The sequence below is a fragment of the Mandrillus leucophaeus genome, unplaced genomic scaffold (genome assembly GCF_000951045.1).
Source record: "Mandrillus leucophaeus isolate KB7577 unplaced genomic scaffold, Mleu.le_1.0 Scaffold145, whole genome shotgun sequence".
In the NCBI taxonomy this organism is placed as follows: domain Eukaryota; kingdom Metazoa; phylum Chordata; class Mammalia; order Primates; family Cercopithecidae; genus Mandrillus; species Mandrillus leucophaeus.
Genome location: NW_012101421.1, coordinates 2581820 through 2608357, shown reverse-complemented (window position 1 = coordinate 2608357; position 26538 = coordinate 2581820). Strand labels below are relative to the sequence as shown.

Below are 26538 nucleotides of genomic sequence, written 5' to 3'. Positions count from 1 at the left end.
TGGTCAGAATCAACTTTTGCAGAAATCTGGAATCCAGTAAAAATTTAATAACCAGTAGGGGAAAATTCAATGAAGAAGGAAGCTGCTGCATTGCATTAAGAGAGCACTGTGGCATTGTAATTTGCCTGCTCCGCATTCTCCAGCCTTCAGACTGGTGGCAGCTAGAAAGAGAGCAGTGCACACCTGTGGTGTAGATTCCTAGTGCCAGAGGGAATAATAGGAACATCATTCTCAAAGAATTGTGTTTGAGTGGTCTGATAGCTCCTGGAAAGACTAGCATAAGGACTTTGCTTGACTTGGAGCAATCACAAGGCTGGGGCTACTTACAGGCAGTATTTGCAAAAAGCCTTTAAAGGCATATACTTGCCACAGCAGCCTGAGGCTATAGATAACAGCTAGGACAAGCATTAACCAGACCAGAATTCCTGTGAAAAAATAGGTTGGAAAAAGGGATAGATACATGAAGGAAAATCTCTCAATATACTGGAGATTTGAAAGAGCACAGAGGGCTGGAAAAATGTTCAAAAAATACTGAGAAGATCCTAATCTTACTTCTGGCTGACCTTTAAGATCTGCATAGGCAGGAATTGAAGGCAGAGTCAGTGTTGTAAACAGCCTAGGCAAGCCTGGAAGGATTACCCTAAGGCAGACCAAATCTGCTAAGATTGAAAGTATTGTTTTTCTTTTTCCTTTCTTTTGTTGCCAGCCATTTAAGAGAACTCACACAAAACACTAGCTCACCAGTAAGCTAAGGAAACAGATTTCAATGATTACACATGACAAATAATACAGCCATTATGAAAGAGTGTTCCTAAAAGTCACTAAACAAACAATAACCCACTACAGACAGAAATAGCAAATCCAATGGTGTAATATGGTTTTTATTTCACATTAAAATATTCAAAATGTCCAGTTTTCAAAAAGTAGATATGAAGAATGCAAAGAAAAGAAAGTTTGGCTCATTCACAGTGAAAAAGGATAAATTCACATAAACTGTTCTCAAAGGAACCCAAAATTTGACTGGACAATAAATCAATTGGCTTAAATTATCTTCAAAGAGATAAAGGAAACCCTGAACAAATAACTAAAGCAGAAAAGTGATGTTTCAACAAATGTAAAATCTCAAGAGAAATTATAAAAATTAACCGAATAGAAATTCTAGGCAGGACGCAGTGGCTCATGCCTGTAATCCCAACATTTTGGGAGGCTGAGGTGGGTAGATCATGTCAGGGGTTCAAGACCAGCCTGGCCAATATGGTGAAACCCCATCTTTACAAAAAAAAATATACAAAAATTAGCTTGGCATGGTGGCATGCACCTGTAGTCCCAGCTACTCAGGTGGCTGAGGCAGGAGAATCGCTTGAACCCAGGAGGCAGAGGTTGCAGCGAGCCAAGATCGTGCCACTGCACTCCAACCTGGGCGACAGGTGAGACTCTGTCTGGGGAAAAAAAAAAAAAAAAAAAATTCTAGAGCCAAAAAATAAACTAACTGAAATTAAAAACTTCACTAGAAGGGTTCAGTAGCAGCTTTGAGCAGTCAGAATAATCAGTGAACTTGATGATAGGTTAATAGAGATTATCTAGTCTAAGAAAGAAGAAAGACAAGAGAATAAAGAAAAATGAAAAGTGCCTAATAAGCCTAAGGGATACCATCAAGCATAATAGCAGTCAAAAAGTGTGAGAAGAAAGGGATAGAGAATGAAAAAATATTTGAAGAAAGACTGGCTAAGAAACTCCTCAATTTGATAAAGACTTAAATCTATGCATCCATCAAACTCAGTGAACTCCAAATAAAATCAAGTCAAACAGATCCACACCAATATACATTTTAGTTAACGTGTCAAATGCCTGGGACAAAGAGAATCTTGAAAACAGCACAAGAGAAGCAACTTTTCATGTACCAGGGACCCTCAGTAAGATTAACAGTGAATTTTTCATTAGGAATTGTGGAAGTCAGAATGCAGTGGGGTGACACATTTAAATGCCAGAAGGAAAAAAAGAAACTGCCAATGAAGAATTCTGAATCCAGCAAGAGTATCCTTCAAAAAGAAAGGAGAAATTAAGGCATTCTCAGATAAACCAAAGGGGTGTATCACTAGCAGTCCAGTTCTATAAGAATCCTATAAGTAGTCTTTCAGGCTGAAATGAAAGGACACTAGAGAGTAACTGGAAGCCATATGATAAAATAATAAACAATAATAAAGTTAACTTCAAAGGTAAGTGTTAAATCCAGTATAAGTGTATTTTTGTTTTGTAATTCTGATTTGTTTCCCTATGTGATTATAAGGTCAAATGGATAAAATTCATAATAATAAACTTCTGCTAATGAACACAAAATGGATAACTATGTAATTGGTGAAACTGATACCATAAGAGAAAGGGCAGAGATGTAAAGGAACAGAGTTCTTTATATATAACTAGATAGGTATACTAGTGAAGCTACATTGATTTTAATTCAGTTTTTATAGAGTTAAGGTATTAATTGTAATCCTCAGGATAAACACTTAAGATTCTACTTTAAAAAATACAGGAAAACAAAGACAGGCAAACAAAACAATATGTAGAAAAAAATCAACTAGTTACAAAGAAGGCAGTTATGGAGGAGTTCAGAAATAAATAATATAGAAAATGAATAGCAAAATGGCAAAAATAAGCCCTTCCTTATCAGTAATTAATTTATATGTAAATAAATTAAACTCCAATTGAAAGGTAGAACATGGTAGAATGGATAAAAATAGATAATCCAACTATATTCTGTCTGTAAGAGTCTCACCTGAGATACAAAAGCATAAGTAGTTTACAAGCAGAAGGATGAAAAACCATATTCCATGCAAATAGTAAGTAAAAGAGAGCTGGAGTGACTATACCAATGTCACACAAAATAGGCTTTAAATCAAAGCCTGTTACAGAAGACAAAAGACTTGATTCATTGATAAAAGTGTCATTCTACCAAGAAGATATATAAACTATAAATATAACACACCTAACAATATAACCTCAAAACAGACATAAACTAACGGAAGTGAAGGGAATAATAGACTGTTCTACCACGGGATTTTGAGAATTTAATGCCCCCACTTCCAATAATGGATAAAATAACTAAACAGAAGATCAGTAAATAAATAGACTTGAATAACATGAACCAACTAGACCTAACCAGTTTATACAGAATACTCCACTTAACAACAGCAGAAAACACATTCTTCTCATGTGCACGTGGACCATTCTTCAGCATAGATCATGTATTACACCACAAAACAAATTTAAATGAAACTAAAAAGATCAAAATTATACATGGTATTTTTTCTGACCCAATAGAATGAAACTGGAAATCAATAACAAATGGAAACCTGGAAATTTCATATATATGTGGAAATTAAACAAATCATGTTTTACAAACCAGTAAGTCAAAGCAGTAATCACAGGGGAAATTAGAAAACACCTTGAGGTGAGTGAAAATGAAAACACAATGTAGTTAAACTTACAAAATGCAGCAAAAGTAGTACACAGGGGGAAATTTAGAGCTATAAATGCTTACATTTAAAAAGGGGATCTCAAATCCAGTAACCTAACCTTATACCTTAAGGAAGTAGAAGAGGAAGAGTATGCTAAACCCAAAGTTAGCAAAAGGAAGGAAATAAAGGTTAAAGTAGAAATAAATGAAATAGAGACTAGAAAAGCAGTACACAGAATCAATAAAAACAAAAGTTGTTTCTTTGAAAAGAACAATGAAATTCACAAACGTTTAGCTAAACCAAAAATAAAAAGAAGACTCAATTACAAATTAAATAATACAAAATTTGAGACACTACAACAGATTCTGCAGAAATAAAGAGGATTATAAGAGGATACTAGGAACAAATGTGTATCAACAAACTATCAAAGATGAAAGAGACTAATTCCTAAAAACACGTAAACTACTAAAACTGTCTCAGGAAGAGGTAGAAAACCTGAACAGACCTATGACAAATAATGTGATTGAATCAATAACCAAAAACTTCCCCAACAAAAAAAAATCTCAGGACCACATGGCTTCACTGGTAAATTCTACTAAACATTGAAAGAAGAATTAATATCAGTCCTTCTCAAACTCTTCCAAAAAATCGAAGGGAATAATTTCTAAGTCATCTTATGATCCCAGCAATAACCTGATAGTGAAACCAGACAAAGACATCACAAGCAAACTATAGAATATACATGAATATACATGACAGGCCAGGCACAGTAGCTCACACCTGTAATCCAAGTACTTTGGGAGGCCAAGGCAGAGGATCACTTGAGCCCAGAAGTTTGAGACAAGCCTAGGCAACATAGTCAAAACCCGTCTCTACAAACAAACAAACAACAACAACAAAAAAATTAGCCAGGTGTGGTGGCGCATGCCCCTAGTCTTAGCTACTCCAGAGGCTGAGTTTGGAGGAGTGCTTGAGCCCAGGAGATCAAGTTTACAGTGAACTGTGATTATGCCACTGTACTTCAGCCTGGACAACAAAACAAAACAAAGAAACAAAAAAATGACAAAATCCTCAACAAAATGCTATCAACCTGAGTCCAGCAATGCATTAATATAATTATACACCCAGGCGTGGTGGCTCACACCTGTAAACCCAGCACCTTGGGAGGCCGAGGCAGGTGGATCACCTGAGGCCAGGAGTTTGAGACCAGCCTAGTCAATATGGTGAAACCCGGTCTCTACTAAAAATACAAAAATTAGCCAGGTGTGATGGCAGGCGCCTGTAATCCTGGCTACTCAGGAGGCTGAAGCACAAGAATCACTTGAACCTGGGAGGCAGAGGTTGCAGTGAGCCAAGATCGCACCACGGCGCTCCAACCTGGGTGACAGAGTGAGACTTTGTCTCAAAAAGAAAAAAAAAAATTATACATCATGATCAGTGAGATTTATCCTAGAAATGCAAGAGTGGTTTAGCATACAAAAATTAGTTAAATGTGACACAAGCCCACACCTTTCATAAAACTACATTTTAAGGAATGTATTAAACACAATAAAGGATATTTATGAGAAACCTTTAGTTTGTATTATACCCATGGTGAAGACTGAAAGTTTTCATGTTAAGAACAGGAGCAAAACAAGGATGCCCACTCTTTCCACTTTTCTTCAACATTAGAACTCTTGCATATTGCTAGTGTGAATATAAAATAGTTTAGACACCAAGAAACAGTTTGTTGGCTCCTCAAAAAGTGAAACCTAGAATTAGCTATCACTTAGCAATTTGACTCCAAGATATATATCCAAAAGTATTCAAAACATGTTCAAACAAAAATTCATATACAAATGTGCAGAACGTCTGTATTCACAGTAGCCAAAAGGTGGACACAATCCCCAAATCCATCAGTGGATTAATATATAACCAAATGTGTTGTGTATACACAATGGAATATTATTCTACCATTAAAATAAATATAATTCTACATACTGCAACATGGAGAAATCTTGAAACTATTATGCTAAGTTTAAAAAGTCATAAAAGTTCCCTTATGTGATTCTATTTCTATGAAATATTCATAAAAGTTCATCCACAAAGAGAGCAGATTAGTCATTGCTATGAAAGAGTGCATTGTAGAAAGGGAAAAGACTGCTTAATAAGTAGGGTATGTTCTTTTGAAGTGATGAAAATATATTGGAATGAGATGGGATGATAGTTGTACAATATCGTGAATGTATTAAATGCCACTAAAGTTTCCACTTTCAGATGTTTAATATTATGGGAATTTGCTCAATAAAAAAAATAGAAAAATTAGCATAGAATTTTACAGGTCCAAGAATTAACTGAACTTTATAAGATACACAAAATGATCTAATTATTATAATAATTTACTACATAATGTAAATGGTGTTAAAAGCCAGCAAGGAAAGTACTTTTAATAGTTAATGCTGGACAGTTATTTTTCAATTTTTTAAAAGAAAACAAATGAGAAAAAATACACTTTTCAACAAAAATATTCTGAAATAAATATGAAAACTAAAGGAAGAAAATATAAAGAATATTTCTCTGACCTTGGAATAGACAGACTTAGCTAAATAAGTTGTGGAACAGTGACAAGAAAAATAATTTGTAGCTATTAGAAATATAAAATGGTAGTAAAATACACTGAAAATAATTTCAATTAACTAAAGCAGAATGTATAATTGTGACTCTAATTTTGTAAGAATTGAAGTAACATTAGACTACTCTGTGATCTCTGAAGAATAAATAAATATGGATTACATTATTTTTATGATTTTTTGGTATGTATATAGTTTTCTTAATTTAGAATACTTCTTTAATAAAAAATAATGTAATGAAAATTTCAAAAAGAAATTCTCTGCTTTGTTGTTGATACCAATTTTCTTGTAACTTTGATCAGAGAAAAAACACTTTAAAAAATGTATAATGAAGGCTAGTTTAGGATTCTAGAATCAGACCAGAGAAATATGGAGAAATAGTTTATTATTCAACATATAGAATTTTAGTTAGAAAGGAAATAACATTTTAATTTATAGTCACCTCTCAAGACACTACAGTTTAGTGTTGTCCAGTAGAACTTTCTATGACAATGAATGTTCTATATTTCTATTTTCTAACAGTGTAGCTACTAGGAAGGAAATAACATTTTAATGTAGGTATTTTGCTAAAAGTTTATTATCTGAAATGATATTTTTACTCATTGTAATTTACATTGATTCCCCAGAAACTACTGAACTGAAATTACAGAAATAGCTCATCCAAATTATTCTCACAGAATACCCTTTGTCTTATAGAAACACTGTCTAGGAAAGACCAATTTCTTTTTTAAAAAATGTAGCTTTAATATATTCTCAAGACATTTTGGGTCATTTGTAACTAATTTTAAGTTTTTATTAATTTACCATTAAGTGTAAATCTCATTACTTATTAGAATTTTGCTATGTTAGTCTCCTATCTAGTAATATTATATTGTATAGTAAGTTTCACCACAAATATTTAAAATTCAATGGAAGAGCATAACCTAAGATTTGTTTTACTAACTTTAAGTACTTCGCTCCTTTACTGCTTGTTTTTTTCCCATTATATAGGAGCAGAACTTCCACAAAAGACCTGAAAGAAGACTGGAGTGTAGCTACACCAGTGAAAGAGGTCAAACCAGAAGAAAAGAGAGGTAAAGTTGTTCCTCCTACTTGAGTAACTGTAATTATATTTAAAAGCTCATTGACTTCATTTAATATATTTCTAATTGTCACAATAATCATGTTTAAGAGTTTTATAATTATTATGAATGTTTAATAGACAAAATAGTCCTCTGTATTGTTTGATTAAGCATTCATTCAACAAATATTTATTAGTGAATATTATACATCAAATACTTATTTAGGTGCTTAGTATTTAATGATGGCTGTCCACTTCTCAAGATGCTATTTGTAGTTTAGTGTTGCCCAATAGAACTTTCTGTGATAATCAATGTTCTATGTCTATACTGTCCAATGGAGCAGCTACTAGCCACGTACAGCTGTTGAACCCTTGAAATGTGGCTAGTGAGACTGAGGAACTTAATTTTTAAGTTTAATGTGAATTAAGTCACATATAAATGTAAATGGCTGCGTGTGGGTGAAGACTACCGTATTGAAAATTGCAGCTCTAGTATGTATTTAAGTTGTGATAAATATTCTTGTCACAATTTATAAAATACATAATATTTTATATACTGGGGTAAAATTTGTGTTAACACTACTTTAGTGTATTTAAATCTGTTATTGAGATTTTATGTAGCACCTCCTCTTCCAATGGGTTAAAAAATAGCGACTGTGTGACTGCTGAACGTGCACTTGTAACCATTATTTCATACTCCCATCTAGCAGAAAATCATTGTCTTTATTGTCCAAAAACAACACAAAAAAGAAATGCATTAAAAAATTTCGCTAAAATTTTTTAGCAAAAAATTGCTAAATCCTTGATTGAAGACTAATAAACTTAGGACTTTTTAAAAACAAGAATATTTTGTTTTTCAAAGTTTTCATTCATAGCAAAGCTTTGTTTTTACTGTTTTATTTTTCATTATTTGTGCCTACAGTGAAGATGAGGACCTTAATCATTACTTACCAAGTTTTCACACAACAAATGCTGAGAGAAAAAATAGATATATTAACAATCACAACTACAGTTCCATTAGCTACAATTATATTTATTATCAATATGTACCTTTGAGGTCTAAAACATACAACAATAGCAGGATGAGGAAGATTTGTTGTAATTAAGGGCTTATGCTAAAAAATTGCAGGTAGTTGCTTAGAACAGTAATATGAAACTGCAAAACTGAGATGGCACTCAAGAAAAAAAAAATGAGATGTTAAATACAATGAATTTGAGGCATCCCGAGTTACCCATACAGCATTTGTTTAAGAATTTATTATTGAAATAGTATAAAAGACAGCTCCTAGAAACATAATGAACACCTTTGCTAAAACACGTATACATTCAATCAGAAGTATTTTAATTATAAGTGATATTAATTTATTTATATATTCCAGACTGAAATCTTGTTATTGTAATTGATTATAGAATGAATCATAAATTGGCTGGAGAACACAATGATGAGTGAATATGTTTTCATTTTAAAAAGACAATTAATGATTTAAAGTATCCAAGATGTGGTAGAATTTGACAAAAGAAAACAATAGATTCAAAGACAGCAAATAAAGGACCAATGTAGAGAAAATCATTTTTATGCATTAAAAATAGGGAAACTGGTTTTATAAGAATGCTTCTGAAGCAGCATGCTGGATTTCTCTGAGAAGTCCAATGGGTTACAAAATAGCAACTGTGTGACTGCTGAGCTTGCACTTATAACCATTATTTAATACTCCCATCTACTAGAAAATCATTGTCTTTATTGTCCAAAAGCAACACAAAAAAGAAATGTATTAGTTTTCTTTCTTCTTGATGCAGGTTAGCTATTTTTCCTCTAGCCTCAGTTCTTTGGGGGCGTTGTCTCTTAACACTTTGTATTTATGTGTTTATATAACATTTTGGCAAAAGTTAGTGTTTATAAGCATAAATCCTACAAGGATAGGACTCATATCTGTCTTCTTTACCTTCCTTTTCTCCTGCGAAGACCATGTGCTTGTTCCCTGGAATATAATAGACTCTGCCCACATTTCTTTCATAAATAGTCAAATGAGTACCCATGGTACTAATTTTGTTAATGTTAAGCCACATCATTCCAGAACTGTGAAACAGGAATCACAAATACTTCTCATTAAAGGAGTTAATTCAGGGTTAATTTAGTATTACAACTAAATAAATAGTTTCAAAATTCCAGTGAATTCCTGGCAAAGCTAAGTAGAGTTCTTACTGGATGAGACTGAAGAATATGACTTGTTTCTAGGAACCATCTATCATTATTCAGTATTTACCTGATGTAATCTTTATGATATGTTTTCTTATAGAATAGGAGGAAACACACACATAATTTTAAAATAAAGCTGTATAGTACAGCTTATGTTGGTTGAGATTCAGCTATTGTAATTATTTTATAAAATGATTATTAAAAATAGGTCTTCAAAGTTTATAATCATTCTTATGTTTGTGTTATAATAAAATTGTCTTTAAAAAGCTAATTCATTTTTCTAACATTCTCTTATTAAATATATATTAAAAAATAATAATACAACTAAGACCCATGTTCCCATCATCCAGCTTATTGACTGATTTATTAACAAATATGAACATATATATCTGTTTAAGATGAAAAGTGTCCAGAGTTAAAGCAGGAAATGGAAACATTGCTCTCAGAGGCCGTTCATCTCATTAAAAGTCTAGAAACTGACCGGGCAGAAGCTGAAGAAGCTTTAAAACGACAAAGATCAAGAAAGAACATGATTAACTTGAAAATTGACTCTTGGTCAGTCTGGAAACTTCAAGAACTCCCATTGGCTGTGCAGAAAGGTAATAATCGGGATTTTTATATTACTTCTTACTCTGTTGGAGGTACAGATAATTAATTACAGGTCTGTGCATTTAAAAAAAAAAAATTGTCCTAGTGCCAAGGCTCACACCTGTAATCCTACACTTTGGGAGGCTGGGGCGGGCAGATCACTTAAGCCCAGGAATTCGAGACCAGCCTAAGAAACATAGTGAAACTCTGTCTCTACAAAAATACAAAAATTAGCTAGATATGGTGGGACTCACCTGTAGTCTCAGCAACTTGGGAGTCTAAGGTGGGAAGATTGATTGAGCCCAGGAGATTGAGGCTGCAGTGAGCCCTGGGTGACAGAGTGAGATCCTGTCTCAAAAAATAAATAAATATCACCTGTTTAGAGTGACTGTATTATTTTGCATATAAACCAGCACTTTTGAAAGATGTTATTGAAGATAATGGTGGGTTCACAGATGCAAACTGTGAGACTGCACTCGGCAAACTTGGACCTGATGTCCTTTCGGTGTGTTAGAAATCCAATGGCATTTATGGTACCTACAGAACATGCAAATATTTGGCATCTATCCTATAATGACTACACTATTTGAATTTCTAGAACTTTAGGAATTTAAAGTGATTGCCAGTTGGTGTCATTAGCCACATTTTTAAGCCTAGGAAAATTGAAAGAGTTTTAAGTCATATTTTAAGCACTAAATGCATATGCTTTTGAGAATTTAATAGTAAATTTGCTTTGGGAGCTTCTAGCAGGTAACAAAACCTAAAATGTTTCCAGGAGTCATACAGGTAACAGAGGTTTAAGAAGGAAATTCTTTTAGCTCACAGAGTGAGGGAACCATGGTGAAGGATTAAAGAATCTAAAGGTATTGGATTTTTTTGTTGTTGTTGTTCTACAAACCCTGTGCCTATGAAAATATGCCTGACTACCTGATTCTGCCTGAAGCTGGAAGATTTTTACTCTCTCATAGGATAAAAATTTTAATTCAGGATGCACATGTTTTGTAAGAGATTTTTATTAATATTAGGGTGCCCATATATGATCTATCATTTAAACCAAGAAATCTTTGAGAGAAAAAAAGGACATTATTAATTATTACCCAGACCAACAGCCATTAATTCAAATTATAGGTCATAGTGTACTCATATTTAGACCTTTGTTATAATTTTATGTCTTCTAAGGCTGTAGTTACCAAAGTAGGGTATATGAATTCCAGAGAGTTGCAAGAAAAGATTAGAACTTTTATTTATATTTGTAAATTTTATCATTTTTTAAATTTTCTTTTTGAATAGAATTTATACTGTGTATGCTCCACTAATACAGTAGATTTATATAATTTATAAATATATGTGTGTGTGTGTGTGTGTGTACACGTTTTAGAGGCAATGAGGCTACCACAGTGTCAGAAAAGACACCCTAGGAAATTCTGGATCCCCGTAGATTCTTGACAGACTCTATTCACATTGACAGGAGTCATCCACAATTTTCCTAATTGTTTGGGAGGTTCTTCCTTGTTAGTAGTAGTAGAAAAAATACGGAGGGAAGGTTTTATTGAATTGTTTGCTGATAAATTTATATATAATCTCATATACCCTTTGTAATAGTACTTAGCTATTGTAGTTCTAGCAGTTCTACTTTAGGAGTTCTTGAAATAAATTTAAGTTGAGATACATGTGTGCACATTATAGTTAATAAATGTGTTTTGAACTATGGAATAAATATTTGTCATGGGTGACAACTTATTGTTGGGTTCTTTTAATCAATAAAAGATCTACTTAGAAAACAGATTTATGTTCATCTGCTCTATTTTATGTAAGCAGCCACTATATGCAATGAAATTTAAATTCATTATGGTTATGTATTTTTTAAAGTTAATAGCTTTCTCTTTGAAACATATTCCTTACAGGTAATGCGTTCTCAGGAATCTTCTGCCTTTATATTATTTATGTAGAATATAATCTCTAAATTTTATGAATTTGTTTACAAAGTATAAAGTCATATTTTTATAGTCTTTAGATTCTCGAAAGTATATAGCTTGTAAGACAGGAAAAAATTTTAATCTCCTTAACAAACTTAAGTATTATATTTGTTATAAATTTAGATACTTTTCAAAAATAAAATTAAGGAAACTCACTTCTTTCTAGATATTTTCTGGTCAGTCCTACAGATTTATCTTTCCTCGCAACTCCCCAGTCCCACTTATATCTTTTGTTTTGTGACCCAGGAGGCTGATTCATAGTGGACTGCATCAAAGATATTGTTTGCATTCTATCTTCCTGTTGGGTTCAACCAATGAGAATCAGTGGCAAGAGACCATGGGGAGATAATGGAGATGGGTGAGGCAGGGGTATTTATAGCACTGACTGCCCCGCTCTCCATCTGGTCACTTTAAGCTGACTGCATGCCTCTCCTGAAAATGACAGCCCTTGCCATCCAACATGTAGCCAGTTATCTAGCAAATGCTTTTTGTTTTCCCTATCAAAAAAGATAACTAGAAATAAGCTTACCATCATGAATTTGGTAGTATATGATCCTACAAATTATAAAGTTGGATATGCATAGCAGTGTTGCTTTGCAAAATAAAAGGGTGCTTATATTATGCTGTACCCAAACATTATCTGAAGACACAAGTAAACTTGTGACTCAGGCTCCTCGGGTATTCCCATTGTACCTGCTTCTATATATTCCCCGTATTTCCCATAATCTACACTATGGCTCCATGGGTACTTTCCTATGACAATCTGATGAAAGAGGAAAAAAAAAACACAGCCCTGGTTTCTGAATGAATTTGAATAGTATGTAGACATAATTTGGAGAATTACTGCATTCCAGTCACTTGATGGGAAGGGTGAAAGCTAATCACCCTAGTGGACAGAATTTTAAGTACTCTTTGAAGAAGGAGAAATGGCTCAAGAAACATATGGGAAGTGGCAAAAGGGAAAGCAGAGTGTCAGGGAATTTGAAAATAAATGAATGTAAGACTGCTAAAAAGAAGTCTGGGAAGGTAAGAGATGACCTTTGGAAAGGATAGATTACAAAGATCATTATGTCCCATATAAATGCTCACCAGAATGCCACTGCTATGGAAGATGGTCTCAGTAATTAATGGAATGTTAAATCTTCCATTTTGTTTTGAATTGTTTTGTCTTGTTAATTATTCAGTTATTACTACAATCATGCTTTGTAACAACCACCTTGGAACTCAGTGGCTTGCAACAATAAGCATCTTCTTATTTGCTGATGGCTCTGTGAGTTGGCTAGGGAAGCTCTTCTTCAGGCTGTATATCCAATGGCCTTAGCTCAAGGCTGTATGTTGGGTTCAGGTCAGCTTCATGTGTCTGTCATCCACTTTGCTAGCACCTTCCCAGGAGTAAGGTTTTCATGTGGCAAATTGCAAGAATACAAAATGGGTGAATAGAAACATAGTATGCTGCTCAAAATGTCAGCTTGGAGCTGGCATACCTTCACTTCTCACATCCATTTGGAGATACAATGCAAGTTGGGATTGGGTGGGGACATAGCCAAAATAAGTATCACATCCAAACCAAGAATCTATATGATAAGAAGTTATCTCTATCCCAAGGGAGAGGGTAGTGAACAACAAATCTATCATGTCTTGTTTCTTATAACTATTCCTGATATTGAGTTTATTCTATGATTTCAACATATTTCATAGTAATCTCATCTTCAATTGTTAATTATATTCTGTAGAAATCCAATAAGCCTTGGATTACTTTTTGTCTCTACTAGAATCCTAGGAGTTTCACTGGTTCTAGATCAGTTTTCATACTAATTTCTTAGCTGAATTGTGATCTCTAAACCTTCTTAAGTTTCAAGTTAGAGTTTTTTATTTCCTTGAAGTCATTATTTTTCTACCCAGGGTCATTTACTGAGTTTTTTTTAATCCATGCCAAACTGTTTAAGCCCAAAGTTGTCAGTAAATTTTTAATAGGTAAATCAATTTATTTCCTAGTTTTAGGTCTGTATTAGTTTGTTTTCACACTGCTGATAAAGATATACCTGAGGCTGGGAAGAAAAAGAGGTTTAATTGGACTTAACAGTTTCACATGGCTGGGGAGGCCTCAGAATCACAGCAGGAGGCTAAAGGCACTTCTTACATGGTGGTGGCAAGAGAAAAATCAGGAAGAAGTAAAAGTGGAAAAACCCCTGATAAGCCCATCAGATCTCGTGAGACTTACTCACTAACGTGAGAATAAGATGAGAAAGACTGGACCCTATGATTCAGTTACCTCCCCTTGGTCCCTCCCACAACATGTCAGAATTCTGGGAGATACAATTCAAGTTGAGGTTTGAGTGGAGACACAGCCAAATCATATCATTCCACTCCTGGCCCCTCCAAATCTCATGTCCTTATATTTCAAAACCAATCATGCCTTCCCAACAGCCCCCCAAAGTCTTAATTCATTTCAGCATTAACCCAACAGTCCACAGTTCAAAGTCTCATCTAAGACAAGGCAAGTCCCTTCTGCCTATGAGCTTGTAAAATCAAAAGCAAGCTAGTTACTTCCTAGGTACAATGAAGGTACAGGTATTGGGTAAATATGGTTGTTCCAAATGTGAGAGATTGGCCAAAACAGAGGGGTTTCAGGGCCCATGCAAGTCCAAAATCCAATGGGGCAGCCAAATTTTAAGGCTCCAAAATGATCTCCTTTGACTCTAGGTCTCACATTCAGGTCACACTGATGCAAAAGGTGGGTTCCCGTGGTCTTAGGCAGCTCTACCCCTGTGGCTTTGCAGGGTATGGCCTCCCTCATGACTGCTTTCATGGGCTGGCATTGAGTGTCTGTGGCTTTCCCAGGCACATGTGCAAGCTGTGGGTGGATCTACCATTCTGGGCTCTGGAGGATGGTGACCCTCTTCTCACAGCGCCACTGGGCAGTGCCCCAGTAGGGACTCTACTGGGGGCTCCAACCCCACATTTCTCTTCCTCATTGCCCTAGCAGAGGTTCTATGTGAGGGCCCCACCCTTGCAGCAAACTTTTGCCTGGATATCCAGGCATTTCCATACATCTGAAATCTAGGTGGAGGTTCTCAAACCTCATTTCTTGACTTCTGTGCACTCGCAGGCTCAACACCATGTCGAAGCTGCCAAGGCTTGGGGCTTCCACCCTCTGAAGCCACAACCTGAGCTCTACGTTGGCCCCTTTCAGCCATGGCTGGAGTGGCTGTGACATAGGGCACCAACTCCCTAGTCTTCACACAGCATGGGGACCCTGGGCCTGGTCCACGAAACCACTTTTTCTTCTTGGGCCTCCAGGCTTGTGATGGGAGGGTCTGCCATGAAGGTCTCTGACATGGCTGGAGACATTTTCCCTGTGGTCTTGGGGATTAACATTAGGCTTCTTGCTACTTATGCAAATTTCTGCAGCCAGCTTGAATTTCTCAAAAAATGGGTTTTTCTTTTCTACTGAATTGTCGGGCTGCAAATTTTCTGAACTTTTGTGCTGTTTCCCTTTTAAAACGGAATGCTTTTAAAAGCACCCAAGTCACTTCTTGAATGCTTCGCTGCTTAGAAATTTCTTCCACCAGATATCCTACATCATTTCTCTCAAGTTCAAAGTTTCATACATCTCTAGGGCAGGGGCAAAATGCCACCAGTCTCTTTGCTAAAACATAACAAGAGTCAACTTTGCTCAAGTTTCCAACAAGTTTCTTAGCTCTGTCTGAGACCACCTCATCCTGGACCTTATTGTTAATATCACTATCAGCATTTTTGTCAAAGCCATTCAACAAGTCTCTAGGAGGTTCCAAACTTTCCCACATTTTCCTATCTTCTTCTGAGCCCTCCAAACTGTTCCAGCCTCTGCCTGTTACCCAGTTCCAAGGTCGCTTCCACATTTTTGGCTGTCTTTTCAGCAACACCCCACTCCTGGTACCAATTTACTGTAGTAGTCCGTTTTCATGCTGCTGATAAAGACATACCCAAGACTGGGAAGAAAAAGAGGTTTAATGGAGTTACAGTCCCACATGGCTGAGGAGGCCTCAGAATTATGGCCAGAGATGAAAGGCACTTCTTACATGGCAGTGGCAAGAGAAAAATGAGGAAGAGGCAATAACAGAAACCCCTGATAAACCCATCAGATCTCATGAGACTTATTCACTATCACAAGAAGAGCATGGGAAAGACCCCCACCCCCCGATTCAGTTACCTCCCCTGAGTCCCTTCCACAGCACATGGGAATTCTGGGAGATACAATTCAAGTTGAGATTTGTGTGGGGACACAGCCAAAACATATCAAGGTCTCTTCCATATTCTGTTGCTTCTTGAGTCATTTTCAGTAATTTATATCTTCTGAAGAATTTGTCCATTTCACTATAGTTATCTAGTTTGCTCGCCTAAATGTTTTTCATGAAATTCTCTTATAATTAATTTCTGTAATAGTAGTAGTGATGGTATCTTTTTCATTCCTAATTTTGGTAATTTGTGCCTTGTGTCTTTATATCATGGTCATTCCAGCAAAAGATTTGTCAATTTTGTTGATCTTTTTAAAAAGTCCACTTTTGCTCCCTTTATTGATGACTGTATTTCAGCTTTTATACCATTGAATTTTTTCCTCTGATTGCCCATATCTTATTTGCTTTGGGAATAATTTAAACCTGCTATATTTCTCTTTTTATAAATTAGAAGCTTTGATTATTTACTTGATGCCTTTTTTATTTTCTAGAATTATCAGTTAAATGCTCTAAATTTTCTTCTTAGAATGTCATTAGTTGTATTTTATAAATGTTCATATGCTGTGAGTTCATTATTATTTACTTTAGAATATCTTTTAAAATTTCCCTGAGATTTCTTATGGAACCTATTATTTATTTAGAAGTTGCTGGTTAATTTACATTTATTTTGAAATTTTCATAAAAATTTCTGTTACGGCTAATTTAATTATATTGTGCTAGGAAATTTATTTATTTATTTATTTTATTAGGCTTTGGGGGAACAGGTGGTGTTTGGTTACATCAATAAGTTCTTTAGTGGTGATTTCTGAGATTTCAGTGCATTTATCACCCGAGCAATGTACACTGTACCCAATGTGTAGTCTTTTACCCGTTGCCACCCCAGAAACTTGTTCCAAGTCCCCAAAGTCCAATGTATCATTCTTATGCCTTTGAGTCGTCATATCTTAGCTCCCACTTATAAGTGAGAACATATGATGTTTGGTTTTCTATTCCTGGGTTACTTCACTTAGAATAATAGTCTCCAATTCCACCCAGGTTGCTGTGAATGCCATTATTTTATTCCTTTGTGTGGCTGAGTAGTATTCCAAGGTATATATACCACATTTTCTTTATTCACTAAGTGATTAATGGGCATTTGGACTGGTTCCATATTTTTGCATTGCAAGTTTTGTTGCTATAAACACGCATTTGCAAGTATCTTTTTCATATACTTCTTTTCCTCTAGGTAGATACCTAGTAATGGGATTGCTGGGTCAAATGGGAGATCTACTTTTAGTTTTTAAAACAGTCTCCACACTGTTTTCCGTAGTAGCTGAACTAGTTTACATTCTCACCAACAGTGTAAAAGTGGTCCCTTTTCACTGCATCCATGCCAACATCTATAATGTTTTTCAGTTTTTGATTATGGCCATACTTGCAGGAGTGATGTGGTATCACATTGTGGTTTTGATTTGCATTTCCCTGATAATTAGTGATGTTGAACATTTTTCTATATGTTTGTTGACTATTTGTATATCTTCTTTTGCGAATTGTCTACTCATATCCTTAGCCCATTCTTTGATGGGGTTATTTGTTTTTTTTTCTGGCTGATTTGTTTGAGTTCTTTGTAGATTTTCGATATCAGTCCTTTGTTGGATGTATAGTTTGTGAAAATTTTCTCCCACTCTGTAGGTTGTCTCTTAACTCTGCTGATTATTTCTTTTGCTGAGCAGAAGCTTTTTTAGTTTAAGTCCTATCTATTCATCTTTGTTTTGGTTGCATTTGCTTTTGGGTTCTTGGTCTTGAAGTCTTTGCCTAAGCCATTGTCTACAAGGGTTTTTCCAGTGTTATCTTCTAGAATCTTTATAGTTTCAAGTATTAGATCTAAGTCTTTGATTCATTTTGAGTTGACTTTTGTATAAGGTGAGAGATGAGGATCTAGTTTCATTCTTCTACATGTGGCTTGCCAATTATCCTAGCACCATTTGTTGAACAGGGTGTCCTTTCCTCACTTTATGTTGTTTGCTTTGTTGAAGATCAGTTGGCTGTATTTGGCTTATTTGGGTTCTCTATTCTGTTCCATTGGTCTACATGCCTATTTTTATACCAATACCATGCTGTTTTGACGTTATGCTGAACAGAGAAAAGTTGAAAGCATTCTTCCTGAGAACTGGAGCAAGACAAGGATTTCCACTCTCACCACTTTTATTCAACATAGTACTGGAAGTCCTAGCCAGAGCAATCAGATAAGAGAAAGAAATAAAGGGCATACAAATGGGTAAAGAGAAAGTCAAACTGCCGCTGTTTGCTGATGACATGAGTGTATACGTAGAAAACCTTAAAGACTCATCCAAAAAGCTCCTAGAACTGGTAAATTAATTCAGCAGAGTTTCAGGATAATTTGTGTACAAAACTTAATGTACACAAATCAGTAGCTCTCCTGTACACCAACAGCGTCTGAACTGAGAAATTAGGAACTCAACCCCTTTCACGATAGCTGGAAAAAAAAAAAGGCTTAGGAATATACCTAATGATGTGAAAGACCTCTACAAGGAAAACCACATAACACTGCTGAAAGAAACCTTAGACTACACAAACAAATGGAAACACCTCCCATGCTCATGGATTGGTAGAATGAATATTGTGAAAATGACCATATGGCCAAAAGCAACATACAAATTCAATGCAATTCTCATCAAACTGCCATCACCATTCTTCACGGAACTAGAAAAAAGCAATCCTAAAATTCATATGGAACCAAAAAATAGTCTGCAAAGCCAAAGCAAGACTAAGCAAAAAGAACAAATCTGGAGGCATCATATTACCCGACTTCAAACTATATTATAAGGCCATAGAAACATTTTTAAATGTTTCATTCATATTTAAATTATTTGTAGTTTATAAATTTCCTAAAATTTTATCTGGGAGAATGTTCTGTTTAGTTCAAATTTATATGTACTCTGCTGTTGTTGGGTATATATAGTCTATATATATATAGACTATCTATAAATATCAGGTCAATTTGGTTGATAGTGCTGTTCAAGTGTTTTCTCTCCTTAAGAATTTTCTGTCTAGTTATTCATTGACTTGTTGAGAATAGGGTGTTCATTTTAACTATTAATTCAGAAAATAAACCAATCATATCAAAGTTATTATTTCAATTGTCAGATTTGCTCATGTAGTTTAATTTTTCAAATTTAAAATACACTAACAAGTTGTCAAGAACATAAGAAATGTAGCATGGCCAACATTTAAGTTTGGAATGGAAATTTCTGGAAATAGACATCAGTGTTAGATTTAGCTCTGGGGGAATCCTTGAAACCCTGATGTCCTTGAGTTGCCATTTTGATGTATGTGTAAGGTACAGGATACTGGAAATAAAGCTTAAGTCTCACCCAGAGTGACAAGTCTAATCAGAGATCAGGACATAAAAATGAGAATCCAAAGGTCTAATCCTCAGCCTATGACTGAACCATGAATAAACCTGCAGCTCAGCTTGAGCAGCCAAGAAGCTTGTTTGTTTCTCTTATACAATGGAGGAAAACAATGCTTCCTAAGCATTTGTAATGTACTAATCTCCAATAGATTTGTGACCCCCCCACTGCCTGCTGTCTGTGTGCTTAAAAACTGTTCAGTGGAGAATGTCATTTAAATGTTCTGTAGGTTCGTAGTAAAGTCAGGCAACTGACGGGATAAAAGGCAAATTTGCTCTGCAAGACTAAAACTTCAACCCAGGCACTAAAAATTTATCTCAGATAAAGTTCCAAGAAAAGAAGCAGCTCAATATTAAAAATCATAAAACACACAAAGATCCAGGTTCAATGGGTGTGAATCAGTAGATGCAGACCACATAATTTTACTCAAAATGTGTCAGATATAGGATTATATCTGATATTATAAAATAACTATTTGATACATTTCAAGAAATAAAAAGGTTTAAAAAGCAAGGACAAGAAACTTTTTTAAAGAAAGCAAAATATACAAATGAAAAACTATGAGAAATGAAAAATATATAAAATTAATTTAATGATTGGTTAAATTGTTTATTAGACTCAGAGAAGTAATAGTTAACTGTAAAATTTGAAGAAATTGCATGGAATGTATCACATCAAGACAAGGAGAGAAAAATGTAAGTCAAATATTTAAAACAAGGCATATAGAATGAGAGGGCATCATGAATATTTAATAGAAGATCCTCATGAAAGTAATAATGGCAATATTTAACAAGATAATGTCTGACTCTTTAGAACAAAAGTCTTGCTGTCTAGTTGGTGAGGGTAAAAAACAAAAAAAGATGTTATCAAACATTGCACGTATCAAAAAATAAAAAATATTTAGAAGTATTTTATTTAAAAATCATTAAAATTATCATTACACATATGGGAAAAATCCAAGTCATTAAAGAGAAATCAGTAGCTTTTGTTACATCAAAAAGAGGGACTTAATTAATTATCCAGGAATACGAGTTTAGAAGTTAGACAAAAAGCAAAATAAATACAAAGAAAAAAGGAGAAACCCAATAACAAAATGGAAAAATAATAAAAATATATAATGCAGAAGAGATGCAAAGCTGAAGTTGGCTCACTAGAAAGAGCATAATGTAAAACCAATGGCACAATAAATGAAAAACACAGTGAGAATGTATAACTGATTCAGATTAGGAGTGAAAATACATAGGGATGTAGCAGTGATTAATAGTGATGATGACATTAAGAACGAATTTCTTTGAATAATGTTGAAACTTTGACAAAGTAAATAAATTTACAGAGAAAAATAGGTTGCTGAATACATAGATAACCAAAATATTCATATAATCATTAAAGGAATGATTTTGACCCAGTAACTAAAAATCCTTCCTCACAAAATAAATATATACATAGGGCCATGGGGCTTAATATGCAATTTCAAACTTCCACAACACCTTAGAGAAAAGAAATCAAAAGAAACTACAGCTGATATAAGAAGCTATCATAAATTATAAATCAAAATTAAATGATCACAGTACAAATATAGAAAAATACAGGCCAAAATTACAAGTATAAATGCAGAAAATCCCAAGTAAAGACATCAGTAAATTCCACCAAGAAATTTATTTTAAAAAGATTAAAAAGAAAATAAACTAACCCACTTAGTTTTATTCCAAGAATGCAAGAACCAGTTAATGCTAGAACTTAATATAATGAGAAAATCTTTCAATGTAATTTTTCTAAAATTGTCCTTGTCTGTTCACTGGGATTTAATTAAATTTATACATTAATATGAGGAAATTCCTGTACCTAAAATTTCAAATATTTTTATACAGAAAAAAGAATTTTTATTCATTTATTCAAATTCACTTTTGTGTTGTTTGGTAGCACGCTGTCACTTTCCCCTTACAGACCTTACCCAGTTCATGTTAGGTTTATTAATAGATTTATGTAGTTTATTTTATGTTTTAGTTTTGCTATTGTGAGATATTCTGTTTTCAATGTATTTATATATAGGCAAGCATTTTTAATATTACTTTTACATGAACTATCTTATTTGTAATAATTTTCATTTCACTATTTCATGTGTTTTTCTATAAGAAAATAATAATCACTTTTGCCTTTTTCGTTCTGATATTTGTAAGTCTTATTTCATCATTTTCCTTCTAGGTGGTTTTGGAAGGCCTCGACTCTTGCAGTTCTCACTTTGAAGCAGTTACATAGAGTACTTTATAGAATGATCAGAATATGCATTGACCGTACAGCATAAACAGGATTTATAGTAAAATAACTATTATCTTATGAAACATATATTTTAATCTTTTTGATGATGAATTAAGAAAGTAATATGTTTTATAGTACCTTTTATTTTAGAGGTAATAAGATTCGACCAGGCGTGGTGGCTCATGCCTGTAATCCCAGCACTTTGGGAGGCCAAGGCAGGTGGACTACCTGAGGTCGGGAGTTTGAGACCAGCCTGACCAACATGGAGAAACCCCATCTCTACTAAAACTACAAAATTGGCCAGACATGGTGGCACATGCCTATAATCCCAGCTGCTTGGGAGGCTGAGGCAGAAGAATTGCTTGAACCTGGGAGGCAGAGGTTGCAGTGAGCCAAGATCATGCCTTTGCACTCCAGTGTGGGCAACAAGAGCAAAACTCCATCTCAAAAAAAAAAAAAAAATTGATTCACAGATAAGGAATTTCTGACATTAAAATGGTTTATATTTATGTATTATCAAATATTTCTTCCAATCAGATTTTCTTTTGTTCTTATCCTTCTATATCTAGAACACGAGGCCTGTTTGAGAGATGTTATAGAGTTACAATGGCATCTTGAAGATAAAGTTAATCAACTAGAACATTTTGCAAAACAAAAGATGGAGTTAGAAGAAGCAAATGCAAAGATTCAAGCAGACATAGACTACATGAATGAACATGGCCCTCTACTGGACTCTAAGCGGAATCAGGAACTTCAAGATCTGAAGAACCATTATAAAAAAAAAAAGGAGGTAAATGAATAAACGAATGCATGAGCATTTCATAAATTATTACTTAGTTATGCAAAAACTTTTCAACCATAAGAAATTAACACAGCTTTAAAGGTTTTTTTCTTCTTAAAATTGACCCACCCTTTATCTCTACACATTACCAACTGTAGGTATTCATTTTAACTATGTCTTCTTTTCTTACCATTATATTTAAGATTATTAAACATGTTTAGTCAAGCTTCTAGTAAAATTTTGGTGATGTAAAATAGCCAGGTAAGGTCAGGTGTGGTGGCTTATGCTTGGAATCCCAGCACTTTGTGTGGTAAGCACTTTGGGTGCATCGCTTGAGCCCAGGAGCTAGAGATCAGTTAGAGTAACATGGTGAAACCCCATCTCTACTGACAATACAAAAATTAGCCAGATGTGGTGGCTCATGACTGTAGTCTCCTCTACTTGGGAGGCTGAGGTGGGAGGTTTGCTTGACCCCTTGAGGTTGAAGCTGATGTGTGGGGATTGCTTGACCCCTGAAGGTTGAGGTTGCAGCGATTCATGATTGTGCTACTGCAATCCAGCCTGGATGACAGAGTGAGATTGTCTCAAAACAAAGCAAGAACTTCACAAAAATAAAATTGTGGGTTTTTTATTTTAAGCCATAATCATACTGAGCAAAAATGCAGGTAAAATATATAATTTCATTGTTGATGAAAATATGTAAATGAAATAAAAGTATTTTAATGGTTAATTAGATATTTAACTCTCCTATTATGGAATATGAAAATAATTTATTGATAATTGTCACAAAATGAACAAATTTAAATTTGTATTATATTTATTTTTGAACATTTTAAAGTAAATGAAACAAATTGTTAAATGTCTCCTGTGTTCCCCTCAACAGTTCCATTTTCATTCCTCCTTTACCAAAGACAATCTTTGTAATGAATTTCATGTGTCTATAAGCCAAATTTGTATAATTATATATATGCATGTGTGTTGATAAATAATACATGATATTTTTAATCACACAAACAGTACCATACATTGTACAATATTCTACAACCTGTTTTTTAATCAGACAGTTTTTTAGTTTAATCAAGCTACTGTTGATATGTATAGATCTAGTTCATTCATTTTACTTACAATGTTCCATCAAATAGATATTTCACAATGTAATTACTTACCATTTCATCTTCTGTTGGCCATCTGAGTTGTTTCCAATATCTGGCAACAAAACTGCTTATTTGACTGTAAACAATAATCACACATGAATACCTTCCTCTGTAGCTGCATGTAAATTTTTCCTATTGGGGTTATATACCTAGTTGGGTATTTACTGGATTGTGGGTTATACACATTTACTATTTTATTAGATAACATCAAGTTATTCTTCAGAGTGCCTGTAACAATTTCTATTACTGGAGTAGTGGCAATACTGAAGTCTCATTTCTCCACTGTGGACAAGAATACAAGTACTGTCTTCCTTTTTTAGTAATAGACCCCTATACAGTTGGATGACAGTGTACAGGCTGGAAGATATTTCTCAATTTCCCTTTTCTCATTGTATTTCTAATGAGATGTAGGTAGCAGTTACTGGCTGCGATTTCCATGAAATATCTTTGAAATAGACTGCCTCACCCAGGAAGTCTATTTGGCCATTTGCCTCAGCTATCATACCTAGGTTGCTGGAAGTTTAGAAAATGCCAAATAAGCTATTTACTAAACTTCCAGTAACCTTGATATGATAGCTACAGCTCTAACTTCCATTTTACAGCATGAAGCAACCTTGGGGATGGAAGCCACAACTCAGGATGGCTGAAGAGCAAAGGGATAGTCAGATATATTTCTGTGAGAGAAAAGTAAACTGCAAGCTTGTTTAAGCAACTTATTTGGTTTATTTCTGTAACTTACAGCAAAACTCAATCCTAACTGGTATAACTCACAATTTAGTTAACCTTTTTATTGTCATTCTTTAAAATTTTGTCTATATGTGTTTTAATTGGTATCCCTTTGTTTTACTGTGTTTTTCCCTGATAGTGAACTTGGGTACATAATAAGCAGGGCAAGTGGAGTTTTTGGGCAGTTGGAAGATCAGGCTTGTGAATGGGAAGAAAGGATTCATTCTAGCAGACCAAAAAAAAAAAAAAAAAAAAAGCAACGTTTGTGTAAAGCTTATTAGGGCTAAAATGACGGTTAATTTAATTGTCAACTTATGGGGCCATGATGCCCAGATATTTGGTCAACCATTATTCCAGATGTTTTCAATAAATGTACATTTTTTGGATGAGATTAACATTTGAATTGGTAGATTTACAGTAAAACATATTATTCTCCATATTGTTCGTGGGCCTTGTGCAATCAACTGAAGGTCTTAACAGAACAAAAACTGATCTCCTCTGAGCAAGAAAGAATCCTGTAAGCCACACTACTTTTGGACTGGGACAGCAACTTTCCCCTGGGTCTTTAGCCTGCCAGCCTACCCTGCAGATTTTGGACTTGTACCTCCAAAATAGTGTGAGCCTTTTCCTTAAAATCAGTCTCTCTCTCTCCCGCTTATTCCTCGCTCCTATTGGTTGTTTCTCTAGAGAAGCCTGACCATTAATGCAATGACTGCCCTTCTTTTATTTCATCATTATTGTGCTACTCCATTACATCTTAAATTCCTAGATCAGTGCTTCTGCTTACCTGCCTTTAAGTCAGCTGGTGACCTTCTAACTATTCCAGGGGTCAAAATGAGAGTTTGGACCTCTTGGCTTCTGTAGTGTGAGCCATAAACTCTGTGAAACCATCCACTATGGGTGTACAATGCAAGGGAAAGTAATTCCCCAAGAAAAAATAATTCCTCATCATGAAATTGAGATGCTATTAAGAAAGGCTATAAATGTCATGCAGCCAAAATATGAAAACTCTCTAATATAAGGTAGAAGGAAAGTGATATCTTAGTAAAAGTAAACACATTTTTCTTTGGTAAAATGAGCATAACTGACAATACTCAAAAATGAAAAGCAGAATTATGAGCACTGAGAGGCCCAAATACTTCCTCAGAGAGAAATAAAAATACATACATTGAGACTGTAAAAATTCTTGCCAACAAATTAGATAACCTAGATAAAATGGAATCAAGAAGAAATAGGAAATCTGAGCAGGTGTATAACAAGCACAGAAATTGAATAAGTAATTAACCACCTCCCCTCTCCACCAAAATAAATAAATAAATAAATAATGCCCAGGACCAAGTGGATTCACTAGTGAATTATAGCAAACACACACACACACACACTCTCTAATAATTCTCAAACTTTCAAACTCTTCCAAAAGGAAAAGAAGAGGAAGAGGAGAAAGGAACACTTCCTAACTCATCTATGTCAGCATTACCTAGTTACTAAAGCCTGATAAATATATCACAAGGAAGTAAATTATAGACCAATATACCTTATGAATATAGATGCAAAAATCCTCAACAAAATCCTAGCAACCCAAATCTAGCAGCATATTAAAAAGATTATACATCATGACCAAATGGCATTTATCCCAGGAATACATATGTAATACAATATATGAAAATAAATCAGTTTAATGTACCACATTAATAAAATAAAGACACACACACACACACGATTGTCTCAGTTGAAGAACAAACAATAGACAAAGTCCAAAATTCTTACATGATAAAAACCCTTAACAAACTAGAAAAAGAAGAAAACTTGCTCACTATGAATAAGGACATTTTTGTAAAACCGACAGGTAATACTAAACATAATGGTGAAAGACTTAAACCTTTTCCTCTAGGATCATAAATAAAAGAAGGATACCCACTTTTACTACTTCTATTTGACATTGTACAGAAAGTTCAAGCCAGAGTAGTTAGGCAAGTAAGAGAAATAAAAGGCATACACATTAGAAATTAAAAAGTCAAATTTTCTTTATTATCAGAGGACATGATCTAATATATAGAACATCCCAAAGATTTCACAAAACAGTCTCCTAGTGCTAAAAATCACATT

At 34.4% G+C, this 26538-nt stretch overlaps 1 protein-coding gene across 3 annotated transcripts in view; it reads left to right on the top strand.

Moving 5' to 3' along the window:
• The window catches only part of CCDC178 (coiled-coil domain containing 178), a 542262-nt gene that overhangs the window by 97252 nt on the left and 418472 nt on the right, over positions 1 to 26538 (top strand). For all 3 annotated transcript variants that reach the window (XM_011974390.1, XM_011974388.1, XM_011974389.1), the window contains exons 8-10: positions 7055 to 7137; positions 9720 to 9920; positions 22341 to 22561. In XM_011974390.1, coding sequence (XP_011829780.1) covers positions 7055 to 7137; positions 9720 to 9920; positions 22341 to 22561 — 505 coding nt within the window. The remainder of the gene's footprint in view (positions 1 to 7054; positions 7138 to 9719; positions 9921 to 22340; positions 22562 to 26538) is intronic.